Raw genomic sequence first — 16,652 nt, forward strand, 5'->3', positions numbered from 1 at the left:
CTGCGCGAAGGAAGCCCTGTCTTGTCCCGCTTGTTCTCGCCATGCTATTTCCAATTACGCCTCACGTATGACCAACACAACACCATTGGATGCCAAATTCAACTCCAACAGTCCTCGCAGTATTATGCGATATTTTAATTACTCAATGAACATGCACTAACATCTGATCTGCGTTCCTGATCACGATATCATGCTATGCTATGTAATTTGTGAAGCAATCCTGCTTAGCCATGCTTGTACCTAGGTTTCATCATAAATATAAAACAAAACAGTAGATTCCAAGGAGTCTACCCGCGATAAGCAGGGATTTTGCTGCGCTGAGCTTCATGGCGGGCAGCCGCTCTTGGGAATAGTGGCTGGTCCAGCCAGAACCATCCCACATACAGCTCAATGTTGATCTAGAGCAATAGAACACAAGCAAAGAACGTCGACAATAAAATATCATCAAATTCAGGCCAAGTGCGCTAATCGTTGGGGTGCGGTTGCTTGACGAGACTGCTGTGGCGAGACGAAACGCAGAAAGGCAAGGAGTATGACAAGCCCATTATGCAGATAACCTTTGCTCGTACGGGCTACATCTGTTCAGCTCCTCTGCATTGTAAAGGTAGCTACGAAAGAAGATGTCGATACTTGACTTGACTTCCCCTCGCGTCACGTTCATGTGTGCGGATGTTCTTCTCCCGCCTGCTTGCCCGACTTATTTTTCCTTATGAAAGCCGCATGTGTAACGGAGAGGTAGAGATCGGCTCAAGGAGGAATCAGCAGCCTTGGTCAAGGAAGCCGCGTGAGAACATCACGAGGTGTATTCGGTGAGAAATGTGGCTGACCATACAAAAAGGTCAAGCAAGGCATAATTCGGGCTACGGTGAGAGCGATGCTACTCTATGAACAAGTGGCGATGTGGTTAGACGGGCGTCCTAAGGCAGCAAGGATGGCAGACATGGGGCCGTCGATGGGGTTTTTCGTTCAATAACCCCATGTAAAGGACAGAGCGCCGTGTCATACGGTCACTGGTCGGAGTCGCGGGTGGTGGCAGTCAGATATGTGCATGTCTCAGGGCCATAGGCAGCAGTTTCAAGGCACAAGACATCGAAACGGGCAGCAAACCTCGGCAGGCTCATGACAGCGGAATTCGATTGGGTACGTGGTGTTGCACAGAGACACATGAATGTGAAATCGCTAGCGAAGACGAGATGGGCGGAATGTATCCGTAATATGTGGACAGGGCAGAAAAGAGGGCATATTTGCTTTTTTTTGGAAGGCTCGTGAGTTGTCGGTAATGAGGAAAAATGCAGTGTAACGGTGGGTGCGGTACTGGCAGGCACTGGTAACTAGAGGTTGGATGGTGTGAGGTCGGATGAGCAGGATGAGCCCTATAGATAGTACTTTGTACGTTGCAGTCGCAAGAAGCAATCTTGGTACACAGGAAGAAAAGACAGGTATAACAAGATGCTGTATTATATTTGACGTGTCATATTGATGGCGGGATATGTTTGCCATGGAGAGCTGAGTATCTGAACGTGCTGCTCTATTCTTCGGGCTCAAGTCCTCCATACAGAAAGGACATTCGGGTTATTGTGCACATACCGATAGTCATGTATGAGTGAGTCTAGGGCATCTAGACGCAGTCTGTCCTTACCTGCGTGAATTAGTGAGACTCGAGGATGGCATTTGCCAAGTTGTGGGAGAAGAGAGGAAGGGCGGCAGATGTACTGTATGAGAGCAGTTCTTCTTCAGTGGCAAGTCTTCTGAACCTCTTCTGGAACTGACCCTGGAATTACGGTTGGTGTGAGGGCGGCAATCCAGGGATGTCTCAGCGAGTTATTCGAGGACGATGACTACCACGCGAGGTTCAGCTGGACATGGACAATGACGGAATGTGGTTGTATTATCTTTTACATGATATCGGCATGTAGTATGACTGATAGAGCTCCTTTCAGTGCTTCAGTGCACAGCGTGGCGATTGCGGGGTGCGGAAGAGCATGACGGCAGGCTGTATTACTTGGTGTGAGCAGCGCAACACTGAAAGAAAAGGACAAACACAACTAATCGCAGAGTCTTTCTTATCGGTTGTTCAAGATTATAGAACTATGAATAGCGACGATGCTGGCGATCATGACCGGACAGTCAGTTCAGTGGCAGTGAAGTTTAGGGCCGGCAGTCGGTGCCCACAGACTAGAGGGCATCGAGGATCCGATGAAGCTACTAGTGCTGCCGTACTAACTAAATAATTCCGATGGACTTTAATGATAACTAGTTGAGCGGGTTAACTTTAGGGGACAGGTGATCATTGTAACTTAGGTATAGAGTGGTCAGGGGTCCGTTGGTGCAGTAGCGTCGGTGCAAGAGTTCAAGGTCGGTTAGGTCAAGCTGGCAAGCTGCGTAACGAATGATGCTGGTGACAGCCACTGACTGGTGAGTGATTGGTGGGTGAGGTCGGGCTTGGCTGTCAGCACTTGTTCGTTGGGAGGTGACGTTGCAGCGGAAGCAGAGTGCACAGGGCGCGATGAATGGGCGATGATTCGCTGTCCAGAAAAACCCATAAAGCGATGGCAGTGATTTATTCCTTCCCGGAGGAAGCGACGGGAGTAAACGATTTTGGTTTCTGGGATGCTTCAGCCTGTCATGAGAAAGGAAGGGGATTTGCAGAAGATGGCATGATTTGTTGGGCGGAGTGTGGAAGAGTGGGGTGACGAATGAAGAAAGAAAGCGGGCGGCAAGGCAGGTAGAAAGAACAGAGTGAGTGGTATCTGGATACAAGGATGCGGACTCGATAACTACTCTGAACTACTCTGTAATACTCTGTACAATATTACTCTTCTCCAGACCCTAACTAGAGAAAGTATTCAATAGTATGACCGGCAATCGTTAGACAGGATGGAGAGATGGCGCCAAGACAGCAAGGCGAGCGCGCAGCCACTGACGTGACAAGCAGTCAAACAATGTCTTGGTGCTGAATGCTGAATTGCTGTATGCACTGTGCATCCGGTCGCTTTCCGGTGTCGGCACACAGTGCGTACAGCCTGGGGATGCACCGTGTCCAACAAGGGAACGGGCGCCGCCTTCTCCGTTTGTCCGTTTTTTTCTTTTTTAATTCTTTTTTTCTTGTCCATTTTCATCCGGTGGCTGATGACCCTTGCCCACTCACGCTGCCGGTTTGAATGGGTCCAAAGCGCCTCGTTTAGTGATTTTGCGCCAGCTGCAAGCCCGCATCAGCCCCAGAAAATAAGCTAAACTCCATTGACGATAACTTTGTCCCTTTTTTCCCACTGGTGGATGCTGCGACTCCGCTTTTCTTCCTTCTTATTTTATTCTTCTCCTGCGTGCACCCAATTCTTCATGCTCCCATTCCTCCCCAGCCAGGTCGCTTGTCTCCTGTCTCGTGTGCCCATGTTCTCACACCACACTTTGTACGCAGTAGGTAACTACAGATACACTTTGTCGCTGTCGCTGCCAAAACATCATCTAGCATCGATGAGGCACCACTTTTTGCGACACACTGTCCACTAGGCGATGCCGAACAGGGGCATCGATGGAGGCATAGCATTCAGCATCCTTCCCCCGTAATTCAAGCAAGATACTTGGCTCATCTGCCCGCGGGCTACCGAGTCTTCCGTACCCCGTATTGTAACATGACTGCTCCGTACCTCTTGTCCCAGGCGTGCGTCCCTGCCTCAGCAGAGTCATGATCCCAGTCCCTGTCCCCTCACAACCGAGCACTGCGCATCTGCATTTCGCGACAATTCCATGCCGGCGCATCTGCAACTGTTCTTTCCAAATTATATCGCCCTCGTAGTGGTTACCAAGTATTCAGTATTCCCACGGCAGCGGCACAGCCGTGCCTCTATTCATCCCTTCCAACGCCTCTTGCGCCCAGCTCAGCAAAAGTCACTCCACCCCAGTCGTCCCCCCGCGTTTTGGCCCGCCGCAAAGGCCCGAATAAAACCTGCAACCACCCACACTCGACTCTTCGACTTACCACTCACCATTCACCACCAACTCCCCGTCTTCTTCATCCCCGCAACCCCGGATACGCCTCACGATTTCCGACCGGCTTTTTTTCAACGCTCTTCTCGCTGACATTCGCATTGTCGGGAGAATCATCAACGCTCGCCCATTGTCTGCTTTGACTGTCGCTGACCGCCCCAACAAAGGCTTGGTCCGCGTCACCCGACCGCCCCTCGAAAATCCTTCACCCACTAGTCCGCCACAACTCGACTCTTGTTCCTCAACAACCACCCACAACCGCCATCATCGATTTCTCAACTCCCACCATGTCCCAGGCCGTCAAGCGAGCCTGCGATGCCTGTCATCGTCGCAAGGTCAAATGTGACGGCATCAACCCCTGCCGCAATTGCTCTTCCGCCCAGCTTTCCTGCACATACAATGCCATCCCTCAAAAGAAAGGCCCCAAGGGCTCCCGCGCCAAAGTCATCTCTGAACTCCGCGAGACGCAGCGCCTTACTTCGCTCTCTGCCAAGGTCCAGAACCGCATGAATGGCATCGCCTGCCCCCATTCCGTCACCCTCGCCCCGACCCCCGGCATGGTCACCTCGGATCTCGTCAAGGACTGTGCCTCCTTCTTCTTCGACCACATGTATTCTCAGGCACCCATCCTCGACCGCCGCCAGGTCGACCAGCAGCTGCTCTACATGGAGCAGAACCGCGATGCCTACTGCCTCATGACCGCCATGTGCGCCTTTGTCCTACTCCAGCCAGGCATGGCCATGCCCCCCGGCGATCCCTACAACCTCGACATGGTGCCCGGTGCCAACATCATCTCCTCCCAGCTGCTCCTCGAGGAAGCCCACAAGGTCCGCAAGGGTTACGACTATCTCGACTCCGTCACCCTCAACGCCCTCGCCACCAATTTCTTCTTCTTCGCCTGCTACTACGGCCAGGAAATGCACGACAAGGCTTGGTATTACCTCCGCGAGGCCACCACCATGATGGCCATGACCGGCATGGATAAGGAGGAACACTACCTCCAGTTTGACGCCGTCGAGTCGTCGCGCCGTCGCCGCCTCTACTGGCTCTTTTACTCGGTCGAGCGCGCCTACGCCCTCGCCCGCGGTCGTCCCCTCACCCTCAAGGCCACCATCAACCTGCCCACTCTGGCCGACGATCCCTCGGACCCCCTGGCTCACCAGCTCCACGCTTTCATCATGCTCGTCAACCTCTACCGTCCCTTTGACGACTCCTTTGTCACCGTCTGGAACAAGACGCGCAATCACCTCTCCACCCCTTACATTAGCGGCCTGCAGAAGCAGCAAAATGATCTGTCCCAAAATTATGCGTGCCAGGACCCCAACTTTGCCGACTTCCGCACAAACCAACAGTGGCTCAAGAATACCGTCTGGCAGCTGACCAACGGCAGCAATGGGAGACCTGAAGACAACTCGTTCTATAATGGCGACATGGCGCGTGAGCTGCTACTCAGCATGGCCACGTCCTTTCCCAATCGCGGCATGGATGTCGTCAACACTGGCCTCATCGAGAAGCTCATTGAGATCTCCTTTTCCCTGACCGAGTTCCTCGCCATCCAGCCTGCTTCGCGGGACCCCTTTGCCACTGGCCCCCGAGAGTACCTCAGCCAGATTCTGACCTCTGTTGCCCTCGCCCGCTCCGGCGAGCATCGCTTCCTGCCCCTGCTCATGAGCAAGCTGTCCGAGATTCTACCCCGCACCGTCAACCCCATGTTGCAGAATGCACCTGACAACGTCAACATGGCCTCGGTCGACATTTTCGACGGCTTTGGAAATGCCGGCATGGCCCAACCCCCATTGCAGATGATGGACACCGACTACGTCGAGAGCAAGTACGCCCTCGAGATGAACAACCGCGACACCGAGTCCAACTCGCATGCCAGCCACACCACGCCCGGTTCCGGCTCCGACATGAGCAACTCATTTGTCGCCTCCCCCAGCATCATGTCACCCGGCATGGAGTACTCTCACGGCAACAACCTTCCCATCAACACCTTTGGTGTCAATTCCATACAGGAAATGGTCAGTCCAGTAGGACCCTCGCCCCAACACATGCACTTGCGCCAGGGCATACCCATGAACAGCATGGTTCTCCCCCGCCAGGGCAGCTTTATGCAGAGCAACGAGTATCACGCGATACCGGCCGAGCTCGACTTTAACTCACTAAGGTGACCAAGGATAAACTATTCCCAGGACAATACTATAAAGACTCTCCGCCCTAGCCATAGCTCCAGCTTGGTCCAGCACACGAGAGCGTGTACGAACTAGCATTCTTCCATTCTCGTCTCACCTTGGTGCAGACACTTTTCTTCTGTCGCAAGAGTTTACCTTGGCCTTTCCCTCTCCTTTGTCGCATCGGGGCGTCGACCCCAGCGTTTTTGCGAGTTGAACCACTGCAACGGGTTGGTGTTTTTTTATTTCCAGCGGAGCGTGCCTGATTTCTTTGCAAGACATGGCCTCTTTTCAAAAATTTATTTCAACAGTATTATTTTTGAGACGATTTCTTTATGTACATAGTTGTTAGAAGTCAAGACTGTTATTATTACCTCTCTCTCCTCTTCTGTGAAACCTTGTGCCAATGTTGAATCATAACCCCCAACAAGACAAACGGGGAACTACCAGATGGATGCTTGTGTATTTGATCATTGTCATTACTCTGCAATCAATCCTCCGGGAGTTATTCCTCTGTGCTGTCATTCCTCTCAGTCATCATGTACTCGTATATACTGAAATAGTATCAAATCCGTGCTCTGTCGCTGTTTCGAACAGAATCACGTCCATGCTCCGTCGCTTTTCCGATCAAAATCCATTCATGCTCTGTTGCTGTTCCACAGCGTGGTATATCCGTCCGTCACCTACTTCCCCCCTGGGCCAACCTTGTCATACCATGACCATGTTCCTTTTCCACTACCCTTCCCATCTCCATCTCCATCTCCCGACTTACCTCTTCATCTCCGTCCCCGACTTACCTCTGGCCTTTGACGGCAGCCACGGCCAGCGTCTCGATCCTTGCCGCGTACAGGCCCATCATGTGGGCGACAGGATCGCCCCATATGACGCCCCTCAGCACCGCCTCGTCGCATGTTTGGGCACGGACGCCCTCCGCCAGGCGGTCCTCGACGGTGCGCTCGCCCGGCCCCGGCGACGCCATCGGATCACCGCTGCGCAGCACGACGATGCGACCGGCGTTGCTCAGCGTGCACGCGGGCACCGGCCAGTGCACCTGCTGATAGCGACGTCGCGGCAGCCGGGGGGTGCCGTCGCTGCGCCACCTCGTGCGCTCGCCCAGCGCCGGGCGGTCGGGCAGCAGCTCCCGCTCCGGCGGCGGCTTGGTGAGCAGCTCCAGCAGGCTCCTGACGTAGGCGGTGTCGGCGCGGGCGACGGGGTCGCCCTCGTTGACAAAGGCGAGAAACAGGCACTTGGTCAGGCGGCGCGGGTTGGCCCCGCCGGGGCTCGGCTTCTGCAGCGGCAGCAGCGTGACGGGCGGGGCGCCAAAGGTGACGCAGTGGATGCGCTTGAAGAAGCCGGCGAGCAGGTTGAGCTCGCTGCCGGTGCCCGGGGCGGTGGCCAGCATGTGCATGTAGAGCAGCGCCGCGATGGCGCCGCCGGCCGAGTGCCCGGTGATGAGCAGGCTGTAGGCGGCGCGGCCGGGGCTCTCGGCGAGCAGGCGGCGGAGGCGCGCGGCCACGGGGCGCACCATGTTGCGCGCGACGGCGAGGAAGCCCGCGTGGCAGAGGTTGCCGGGGTCGTCGAGGAAGCCGTCCGGGGAGGAGGGCTCGGTGGAGAGATTGACGGCCCAGTCCATGAAGGAGGACGTGCCGCGGATGGCAAAGATAATGGTGGAGGCGTGGTCCATGGGGACCGACTTGATGCACATGGCCTTTGTGCCGGCGCGCCAGTCCGAGGCCGAGTAGGACTCCTCGGATGACGACGACGACGGCTTGTACACGTCCGAGGAGTGCTGGGCGGCGAGGCACAGCAGCGGCCACGTGGGCATGTACAGCGCCAGCGGGGGCAGGTCGAGCGGCAGCTTGGAGTTGGCGTACAGCTCGACCTTGGCGAAGCGGCTACTCTTGCGCAAGGACGAGGTGCCGAGAGAGCGATCCGTGTAGGCCAGCAGGTCCTGCTCGTCGTCGTCGTCATGGCGGCGCATAAGGCGGCCGGCTTCGGCGGCGGACACCGTCTCCCGGTCGATGCGCGTCATGACGTCGTCGAGGCGCGTCGACATGTCATCGTAGACGTCGCGCACGGCCGAGTCGGCAAGGACCATGACGGAGTCGGCCCAGCGGCTCATGCCGGCCGCCGGAGGGGACGACGACGACGACGCAGCCGCGGCCTGCCATGGCGGGGGATGGTGGGTGGTGGTGGTGTGCTGGGGGTGGCCGGTTGGGGGATACGACTGGGGGTAAGGCTGGGGGTATCGCGGCCGATGTCGCTGCGGTGCCGGATACGGCTGAGGAGGAGGAAGAGGGGAATGTAGTGGTGGTGATGGGAGGTAGTGCTGGGTTGGCGGCGGCTGCGGCGGCGGCGGCCTGGTGTAGGCGGTTGGCGGGTCAAAGACGTTCCACGACGGCGACGAGTCGTGCCGTTTCTTTTTGCTGCTGCTGAACCAACCCATTGTGCTCTATGGCTACACGGCAGCTCGTGTTTTGTCTTTGTGCGAGTTTGGAAAGAGGAAAAGGGGAGGGTTTGTCGGGACAAGGCTGAAGTTGTTGAGGTGGGACACATGACATCTGATCGGACGGGGGAAGCGGGTGGCTTGGCATTGCTGACCAGTCATGGCTGCGCTCTCGATTAGGAGCTTGCAAACAGAGTGGAAACTAGTTTGTCTTGTTGGTTTATTTTTAGAGGGATTTACCTGCATATTCGTTTAGGCATCGCTCTATAGAGCATCTTGGCGGACTTGGCATCGCGGCCCACTGAACAAGGTTGCTAACGTACTTGCTTCAGTGACAGTCATGTCCTTGACAGGTATTCATAATGCATACCCCAGCTTCTTTAAAAAGCGCCCTCCTTCTACCAACTTGCCTCAGAACCTCGTCAGGGCCGGACTGTCCTTGCTCGCAGGATACGAAAACTTGGTCTCGACAAACACCTTTTGCATGCCGTCCTGCTTCTTGTCAAACGCATAGTAGACCTTGTCGAGATCCTCCAGGCGCACGCGGTGCGACACCATCTGCATGGGATCCAGCGTACCCTTTTCAATGGCCTGGAGCAGGTCCTTCCAGTACAGGTGGACGGGTGCTTGGCCGTTGCCGATGAGGCGGATGCCGCGCTGCATGAGCGATCCAATGTTGAAGTGGTTCGTCTGCTCTTTATTAGCTTTTCTCCTCTTGAAGCTGGGAATATGCCATCGACTCACAAATCCAGTGTAAATACCGGTCACGCCGCAGCGACCAAACGACCGCACGCTCTCAATCATCTCGTTGATGAGCTCGCTCGTGTCCGTCTCCAGGCCCGTCGTCATCTCCAGCCAGTGCAGCCAGCTCTTGGCGTACTCGCCCGCCGCGCACTCGAGCGCCACGTCGGGCCCGCGGCCGTCGCAGAGTTCCTTGAGCCGGGTGACGACGGTGTTCTTGCTGGTCAGCCCGTTGGACAGCTTCTTGTAGTCGACGAGTTCGAGCTTGTCCGTGGGGAACCTGGATTTGATAATGGACAGACGCGGCTCCGTGTCGACAAAGATGATCTTTTTGGCGCCCTGCTCGAGGGCGAAGACGCCGGCCATTTGACCAATGGGTCCGGCGCCAAAGATGGCGACGCTGTCATCTTTTTCGACGCCCGTGTCGACGACGCAATGGTACGAGGTGGCCAGTACGTCTGACAAGAACAGTGCTGTTCTGCGGTTAGTATGCCATGCAAACTCATGTCATGGACTCCGTCATGGGAACAGATTCCTTACCTTTTTCATCAGGAACGTGCTCAGGAATCTCGAGCAAGTTGACATCCCCCATCGGCACGCGCACGTACTCAGCCTGCCCCCCCGCGAACCCGCCCGTAAAGTGCGCGTAGCCAAACATGGCCGCCGTCTGGCCGCCATACATTGTCTTCTCCAGCGTGTTGGCGTTAGTCTTGGCGCATTGCGACGACAGCTTGCGCTCGCAGTACCAGCAGTCGCCGCAGGCGATCTGAAAGGACGCGACGTAGCGCTTGCCGACCTGGACGTTGTGGACGGCGCGGCCCACGACGGCGGCCTCGCCGCAGAATTCGTGACCGAGAATGTCGCCTTTCTGCATCTCGATAATGGCGCCGTGCAGGAGGTGCAGGTCGGAGCCGCACACAGTGCTGCCCGTTACTTTGAGGATGACGTCGCGGTCCTCGACGAGCTTGGGCTTGGGGGTGTCGACTACCCATGGCGTTGTTAGTCCATGACTGCGTTTCGAGTGTAAGGGAGTGAGGATGTACCAATTTTTACTTGGTTCTTGCCCATCCACACCAGGGCCTTCATCGTATCATCTTCACCCCCGGAAGGAAATGAGGATACATCTTGTTGGGTGATGGCACTGTTGTCGTGCCCAACAATCTTCTCGACTACGTTTGCTGCTTGGGCGAGAGCCATGTTTAAGGTGTAGATTTCAGATAACTTCAGAATCCAGTGAATGAACTGTTGCCATGAAAACCGCAATCGGCAGCAGACGGTCTAGTTATCATCCTCCCCACGGTCGCTATAGTTCAGCGTCCTGACGAGACCATGACGCTTACTTGCGTACATGACGTTTGCACCCGCAACGCTTAAAACGGTGTCGGACTAGAACACATGTAGCAAAGACGTGTTCGAAGAAGGAAGCTATCGCTTCTAGCTTGTGACGTCAAATTTGTATCATAACGGGCCAGGCTGCTATACGCGCGGCCGCGGCCGCCAACCTATTAATAGGTACCTAGTGGATGGAAGCCCGCCAAAATAGCCACTACCAACTAATATAACTGCGTGATGATCGATCAAGTTCCTTACCTATTAATTGACCACATAATTGTGTAGCCAATAACGTCTTAATGCTTATGGTATTCACACAGGGGTGATGAAGTTATTCACCTGCCAACAAATCTCAGCTCGAGATATCGCAGTGGCGCAAACGTGAGCATTGTCATGGCGAATCCAATCCACATGCCCAGATCAGCACCAGAGGCCAGCTTCGACAATGAGCCGACGTACCAGGCCTGCGACATGCCTAGAACAGCTCCAACCCAGCCAACAAGAAAGCCAAGTAGTGCTGCCCACCCTTGCGGAAGGTACTTTTTATTCTCCCATTGAGCCCAATCCCACCCCCGGTTGCGATGGAAAATCAGCTGTTCTTCCAGGCAGATGCACACCATGAACTCGATCCAGTAGCCCATCAGAGCGACGAAATTGGAGTAGATGGCGAAGAGGTTCTGGCGGCCGGCCAGGCCCAAGACCAGCTGGATGAGAACCAGGATGCAAGACCAAATCCATCGCGGCACCATTTTGCCGTAGCGCCCCAGTGTCTGGCATCCGAGGCTGCTGGAATAAGTTCCAGGCACGCTGTTGGCAATCACGCCGAGAGACATGACCACAGCGCACGCCTTGCCGAACCCTTGCAGTGGCGCAAATGCTGCCACGATCAACGCACCTGCGCTGACCGCGTTGGCTTCCGCCCAAGCAGGGCGATGCGCTATGCCCGTGGCCAGTCCGATGGCAACTAGGTAGACCAAGCTGAAGGCAGTCCAGAGTCCGGCCAGCGTGAGGCAAAAGATGCTCCTACGTGACGTCTTTTCGGGGTAGTAGACGTAGAAATCGGCGGCGGCGGCGGCCCATGAGTTTGGCACGTACGAGCATAGACTAAAATACGTCAGACGAGCCGCTGCTAGTTGCGCGCCAAAGACGGTGTTCGGTGCTGCGGTATCAAAATATGGTCCTGCACATCCAATGAGAATCGAGAGAACAATGACTTGGGGAAGCCAGGCATATCTGCCATGATCAAGTCAGCAATTAGAAGCAAGTCACCGTGCGTTTGGCCCCAGAGGCTGCTGGACCAGCTGGTGGCGAGGTGTGCCCTTACCGCTCATAAATCTGAAAGGGATACATGCCAAACGTTGCAATGACCCAGCAAACAGCACTAATCACCACAACACCTACTGCAATGCTCATACCGCCGCCGCTAACGGCCGAGAGTACCTGGCCAGCGATGATGGCGTCGATTGTGCAGTACCCAATCATGAGGATGATGTTGAGAAGACATGGGATTTTTGCCGGCCAGTATCCCATGAAAAACCGTAAAGCTACCTGGCGTTCAAACAAGAGCGTCAGTCATTTCGCCAGACGGCCCATCCAGTACGTATCGCGCCGCACCCGCAGCACGTACCATGGTGCGATTACCGCTTTGTGGTCCCCAAGTGCACATGTATGCTGTAGAGAGGCTGCCGAAAAAGGCCCCCGACACCGCGCAAACGGCGGCATCGCGGAAACCGAGCCCGAGGAGCAAGGGCCCCAAAAGGCCAGCCCCAAGGTTGTTGAGTGACAGGTTGGCGCTCAGCCAAAGCAAAAAGACTTGCACATGGTTGGAAAGCGACGGGGCGTGGCGCTCCTCAGGGGCCACGCGCCGAATCCCGCGCGATTCGAAGCCCGCGAGTCCTTCCACCCAAGCGCTCCATCGCTGTAGTTGCGAGGCGAATCGTGGGCCGTGACTCTCCGCTTTCGTCGTGTTTGGTGACTGTGTCTCCGCGAACCTGAGAGAAGCGCTCGCGGAATCATGGTTTCGAAGGGCCGACATGCTACCAGGCGTCTCTAGCAGCAGAAACGGCCATTACTGTTTAGAAAAGCAGATAAGGAAAAAAAAGTGACTATAACATGATTGACAACCGCTTTAATATAACGGCTAATAAATAGGCTGCGAGAGAGGGCGAATCGGAGACTTAAATTTAGTGGCGTAGATTTACATACTAATTTATCACAAACAGAGCGGAGAAAAACACAGGCCTGGAAATGAAGTAGCAGTACGAGGTTACCAGTAAGGGCAAGGAGGGAGTGGTGGAACAGCTAGGAGATGTCTAGAATAACTGTCAAAAATAAAGCAAGTGTCTAGATTTCACAGCTGGAATAATACTATATACGTCACATTGATAATGAGGGACCAGCGTTGGTAGATTGCTTCGCCCAAGGCTGCACTAACTAACTACTAGTACATTTCGCTCGCTCCCACAGTCCTCGGCAATCTTCAAGCCACCCGTCATTACCCCCGCACGCCCCTCACGAATATACCGATAAACATACGTCGTCACAAATATGCATGACTACAGGTCTCTCTCTCGCACATATACATGGTCTTTGATATGCCTTTGCCCCGTCAAGTATCACCAGATGCCTTTGTCAAGCAACCCTTTGACTACATTGTCATCGGAGGAGGCACAGCCGGGATCGCCGTTGCGTGCCGCTTGGCTGAGCGCAAACACTTGCAGATCGGACTGATTGAAGCTGGCAGGTCAATCGGCAACGACGAAAATGTAAACGTCCCAGCAATCTACGGTCGTTCGATCAGTGGGGAGATTGATTGGTGTCACCAGACGATTCCGCAGGCTGGCCTCGGCGGCAGAAAACTCCTGTGGCCGCGCGGGAAGGCGCTGGGGGGGACAAGCTCGATAAATTTCATGGCCTGGGTGCGTGCAAGTCGCCAAGACTACGATGCATGGGAAGCACTAGGTAATCGAGGCTGGGGGTGGGACAGCCTGCTGTGAGTTTTGCGTCTCGCTCAAGCCGCGATGCGTCAACTAGGTGGCCGCTCGACGAGCTAATATCGTCATGTGCGCAGGCCCTTTTTCAAAAAGTCAGAAACGTTCCACCCACCGAGTGAGACTCTCGCCACCAACTTTGACGTGAGACATGATGCGAGCTCTCTTGGAACAGGCGGCCCTATACATATCTCCTACAATGAAGAGTACTCGGCGTCGCACTGCCTTTGGCATCAAACGCTGAATAGCGTTGGCATTCCTACCAACGTCGCTCATACGGCAGGTTCAAACGTTGGCGTATGGACCAACATCAGCAGCGTCGACCCAAGGACGGCAACGAGGTCGTACGCGACGAGTTACCTTGATTCCGGGTCGCACGCACCCAACCTTCATATCCTCACAGACGCACAGGTCAAACGCATCATTTTGCAAAGCGATGGAGCCAAGTGTACTGCAAACGGGGTTGTTTTTCAGTGTGGAGGGCTCGAATTCGAGGCATTGGCATCGCGAGAGATTGTTCTTTCGGCTGGCAGTGTTCAATCCCCCCAGATACTCGAGCTGTCAGGCATAGGAAATCCTGATATATTAGGGGATGCAGGCGTCAAAGTCCATGTCAAAAGTCCCATGGTTGGAGAAAATTTGCAGGACCATATCAGTACGTTTCTCTTGAATGCACCAGTCAGCCGCGAATCGGGGATAATTTCTCACCACATACAGTGCTTGCCACTATTTTCGAAGTAGATCCTTTGCTCCCCAATCCGGATGATCTCTTGGTCGACAATATTTACGCGACAAAAGCGCGACAGGAATACGAGACAAGGCAATCTGGACCATGTACAGTCCTCCCTTGCGCCCTCTGCTACGTCCCGCTCAAGGAATTTGTACCCCAGGCGGTGCTTGCCGACTTGAAGAAACGCGCGCAGGCTCACTCTGCATTCAGCGCTGCGAAAAGCGCCATCGTTGTGAATCGTCTTGGAAACGACACGAATCTCGGTCATGTAGAGTACATCTTCGATCTGGGGAACTGGAGCCCCTCGTTCAAAGGCGAAGCAGGCAAAAAGTATGGCACAATGCTTCAAATACTTCAGTACCCCTTTTCGGTAGGATCTATTCACATCAGGCCGGATGGCAGCCGCGATGATGATGAGAGCCCGGCGACAGAGCTTCACATCGACCCAAGATATTATCATGGTGAGCACGGCAAGCTGGACGTCGAGGTCATGCAGCAGGCCTTCCATTTCCTCGAGAAGATTGTTACGACAAAGCCGTTAGCAAACATTATTCGCTGCCGTGTGGCTCCGGCCGAGGATGTCAAAGATGGCGAGAGAATGCGTCATTGGATCGCGCAAAATACTATGACAGACTGGCATCCGGTTGGGACATGTGCCATGGGCGGCCGTGCGGGCATTTCTGGCGGTGTCGTCAACGAGAGGTTGCAGGTGTACGGTGTCAGAAGTCTGCGTGTTATTGACGCCAGTATAATGCCTTTACAGATAAGCGCTCATATTCCACGGTCTATGCCATTGCAGAAAAGGGTGCCGCCATGATACTTGAAGATTTGGACAGTGGCGCAGACGATTGGTTGAAGAGTTGATGCTCCAGCAAAGACTGTATGATGGCAGATATGTGATGGATTCTACGTGAATATTCTATATATATTGATCCATTATCCGGTATTTTTTATGCATCCCGTTGGCTACTTGCAATTCGGTTGGCCGACAACACTTGCATTGTAGTAGCCGTTACAATAACGTATTATGGGCTGTCTATGCGTGGGGGCACTTCGGTCAACGAAAACGGAAGATGCGTGATACACAAGCAGCCCCGTTATGAGCGCATGATACGGACAGAATATGAAAATAGACGTACTGGTGCTGCACGAGTGGACAAGATTGTAATTTTTAACGGGTGAAACTAGACCGGCGATCGAAAGGCGTGACGGTATGCTGTAATTTGTACGTGGGAAAGACAGCCCAAACCTCAAGTGTGAGAAGAGATTCAGTCATTCTGTATGGGTTGCAATACCTGGTGTTGATTGGCAGAAACAGGAAGCTGAGCCTTTAGGGTGTGTGTTACAGGATCGCGATGTGCACAAGAAATGCAGCACAGTGGACACGGACAAGGAAACAATTGGCTGGCAGGGTGAAGTTGCCCCTTTCTGTTGCCCAACCCTGGCCCTCCGTTGTCCAATTTATTAATAACGTTGAAATCAATGTTTGGGGGCAGATGGGGTACAGGAGGCTAATGCTGGTGTCGTCGAGCGACTGCCTAGTTGGGTCAAGGCTGAGCGGAGCAGCAGTGAGACGGGCGCAGGCTCAAATTCAAGAATATTGGCATGATACGGATAGCCGCGCAGAGGAGAATGTAGTTGCAGGGTTTCATCCGGACAGGGGTTGATGTGCATACGAGACACGGGCATGCGGGAAACGGGATGCAACAGGGAATAGGTACAAATTATAAAAAGAGACAAGACAGGAGAATGAAGCACAGCTCTGCATATACCAGTACGAATTGATTCACACGAATTAATTAACAATAAATGACCGCTGCGGCTGTCAGAGTTTTTTGGCTGTTTGAGCGGCCCATCCCACCCTTGATAATAAATTGGGTACTTATTAATATTATGGGTTTGTCTGTGTGGTGCGCACCATCTCCACAAGGCTGTCCAAGCACGCGACACTGAGGATGCAACTGGTGCTTTTGTACACTAGCGACTTGCGATTGATAAAACAAATTGTCTACGGCTCTTTGTAATAATAATAATAATAATACGAGACCATCACTAGTGTCGATTTTAGGGCTTTGTTATCCGAAGAAAAGTTTGTCAGGGGACGGCAGGCACCGTTTGCCACAACAGTGTGGCGCCGGCTTCTCCACTTTCAGCCAGTCCGTAAGAGGCATCGAGTCACGCAACCTGCAGTATGCAAAAGAGCCACTGGAACGAGTAGACAAAGAGGGGAGCTGGAAAAGGGAAGATGGAAGCCC

General features: G+C 54.2%; 5 protein-coding genes across 5 annotated transcripts; 2 read left to right on the top strand and 3 right to left on the bottom strand.

The window, feature by feature from the left end:
* Positions 1-4,274: 4,274 nt before the first annotated feature.
* Positions 4,275-6,145, top strand: CCM_09080 (C6 zinc finger domain containing protein; the record flags this gene model as incomplete). The annotated part of the gene is made up of 2 exons (XM_006674214.1): positions 4,275-6,008; positions 6,071-6,145. 2 exons carry the CDS (start codon positions 4,275-4,277, stop codon positions 6,143-6,145), a joined length of 1,809 nt encoding a protein of 602 aa, XP_006674277.1.
* Positions 6,146-6,951: 806 nt separating this feature from the next.
* On the bottom strand, positions 6,952-8,604 carry CCM_09081 (Lipase, class 3; the record flags this gene model as incomplete). The annotated part of the gene is made up of 2 exons (XM_006674215.1): positions 6,952-8,322; positions 8,548-8,604. 2 exons carry the CDS (start codon positions 8,602-8,604, stop codon positions 6,952-6,954), a joined length of 1,428 nt encoding a protein of 475 aa, XP_006674278.1.
* A 411-nt stretch (positions 8,605-9,015) lies between these two features.
* Positions 9,016-10,542, bottom strand: CCM_09082 (S-(hydroxymethyl)glutathione dehydrogenase; the record flags this gene model as incomplete). Its single annotated transcript, XM_006674216.1, has 4 exons — positions 9,016-9,294; positions 9,349-9,803; positions 9,886-10,329; positions 10,389-10,542. 4 exons carry the CDS (start codon positions 10,540-10,542, stop codon positions 9,016-9,018), a joined length of 1,332 nt encoding a protein of 443 aa, XP_006674279.1.
* Positions 10,543-11,012: 470 nt separating this feature from the next.
* Positions 11,013-12,712, bottom strand: CCM_09083 (nucleoside transporter, putative; the record flags this gene model as incomplete). Its single annotated transcript, XM_006674217.1, has 3 exons — positions 11,013-11,910; positions 12,002-12,225; positions 12,305-12,712. The coding sequence occupies 3 exons, from the start codon at positions 12,710-12,712 to the stop codon at positions 11,013-11,015; spliced, it is 1,530 nt and encodes a 509-aa protein (XP_006674280.1).
* A 547-nt stretch (positions 12,713-13,259) lies between these two features.
* Positions 13,260-15,261, top strand: CCM_09084 (choline dehydrogenase, putative; the record flags this gene model as incomplete). The annotated part of the gene is given in 4 exon segments (XM_006674218.1): positions 13,260-13,669; positions 13,748-14,322; positions 14,385-15,143; positions 15,161-15,261. 4 exon segments carry the CDS (start codon positions 13,260-13,262, stop codon positions 15,259-15,261), a joined length of 1,845 nt encoding a protein of 614 aa, XP_006674281.1.
* Positions 15,262-16,652: the final 1,391 nt, after the last annotated feature.

The sequence above is a fragment of the Cordyceps militaris genome, assembly GCF_000225605.1.
Source record: "Cordyceps militaris CM01 unplaced genomic scaffold CCM_S00007, whole genome shotgun sequence".
Classification (NCBI taxonomy): Eukaryota; Fungi; Ascomycota; class Sordariomycetes; order Hypocreales; family Cordycipitaceae; genus Cordyceps; species Cordyceps militaris.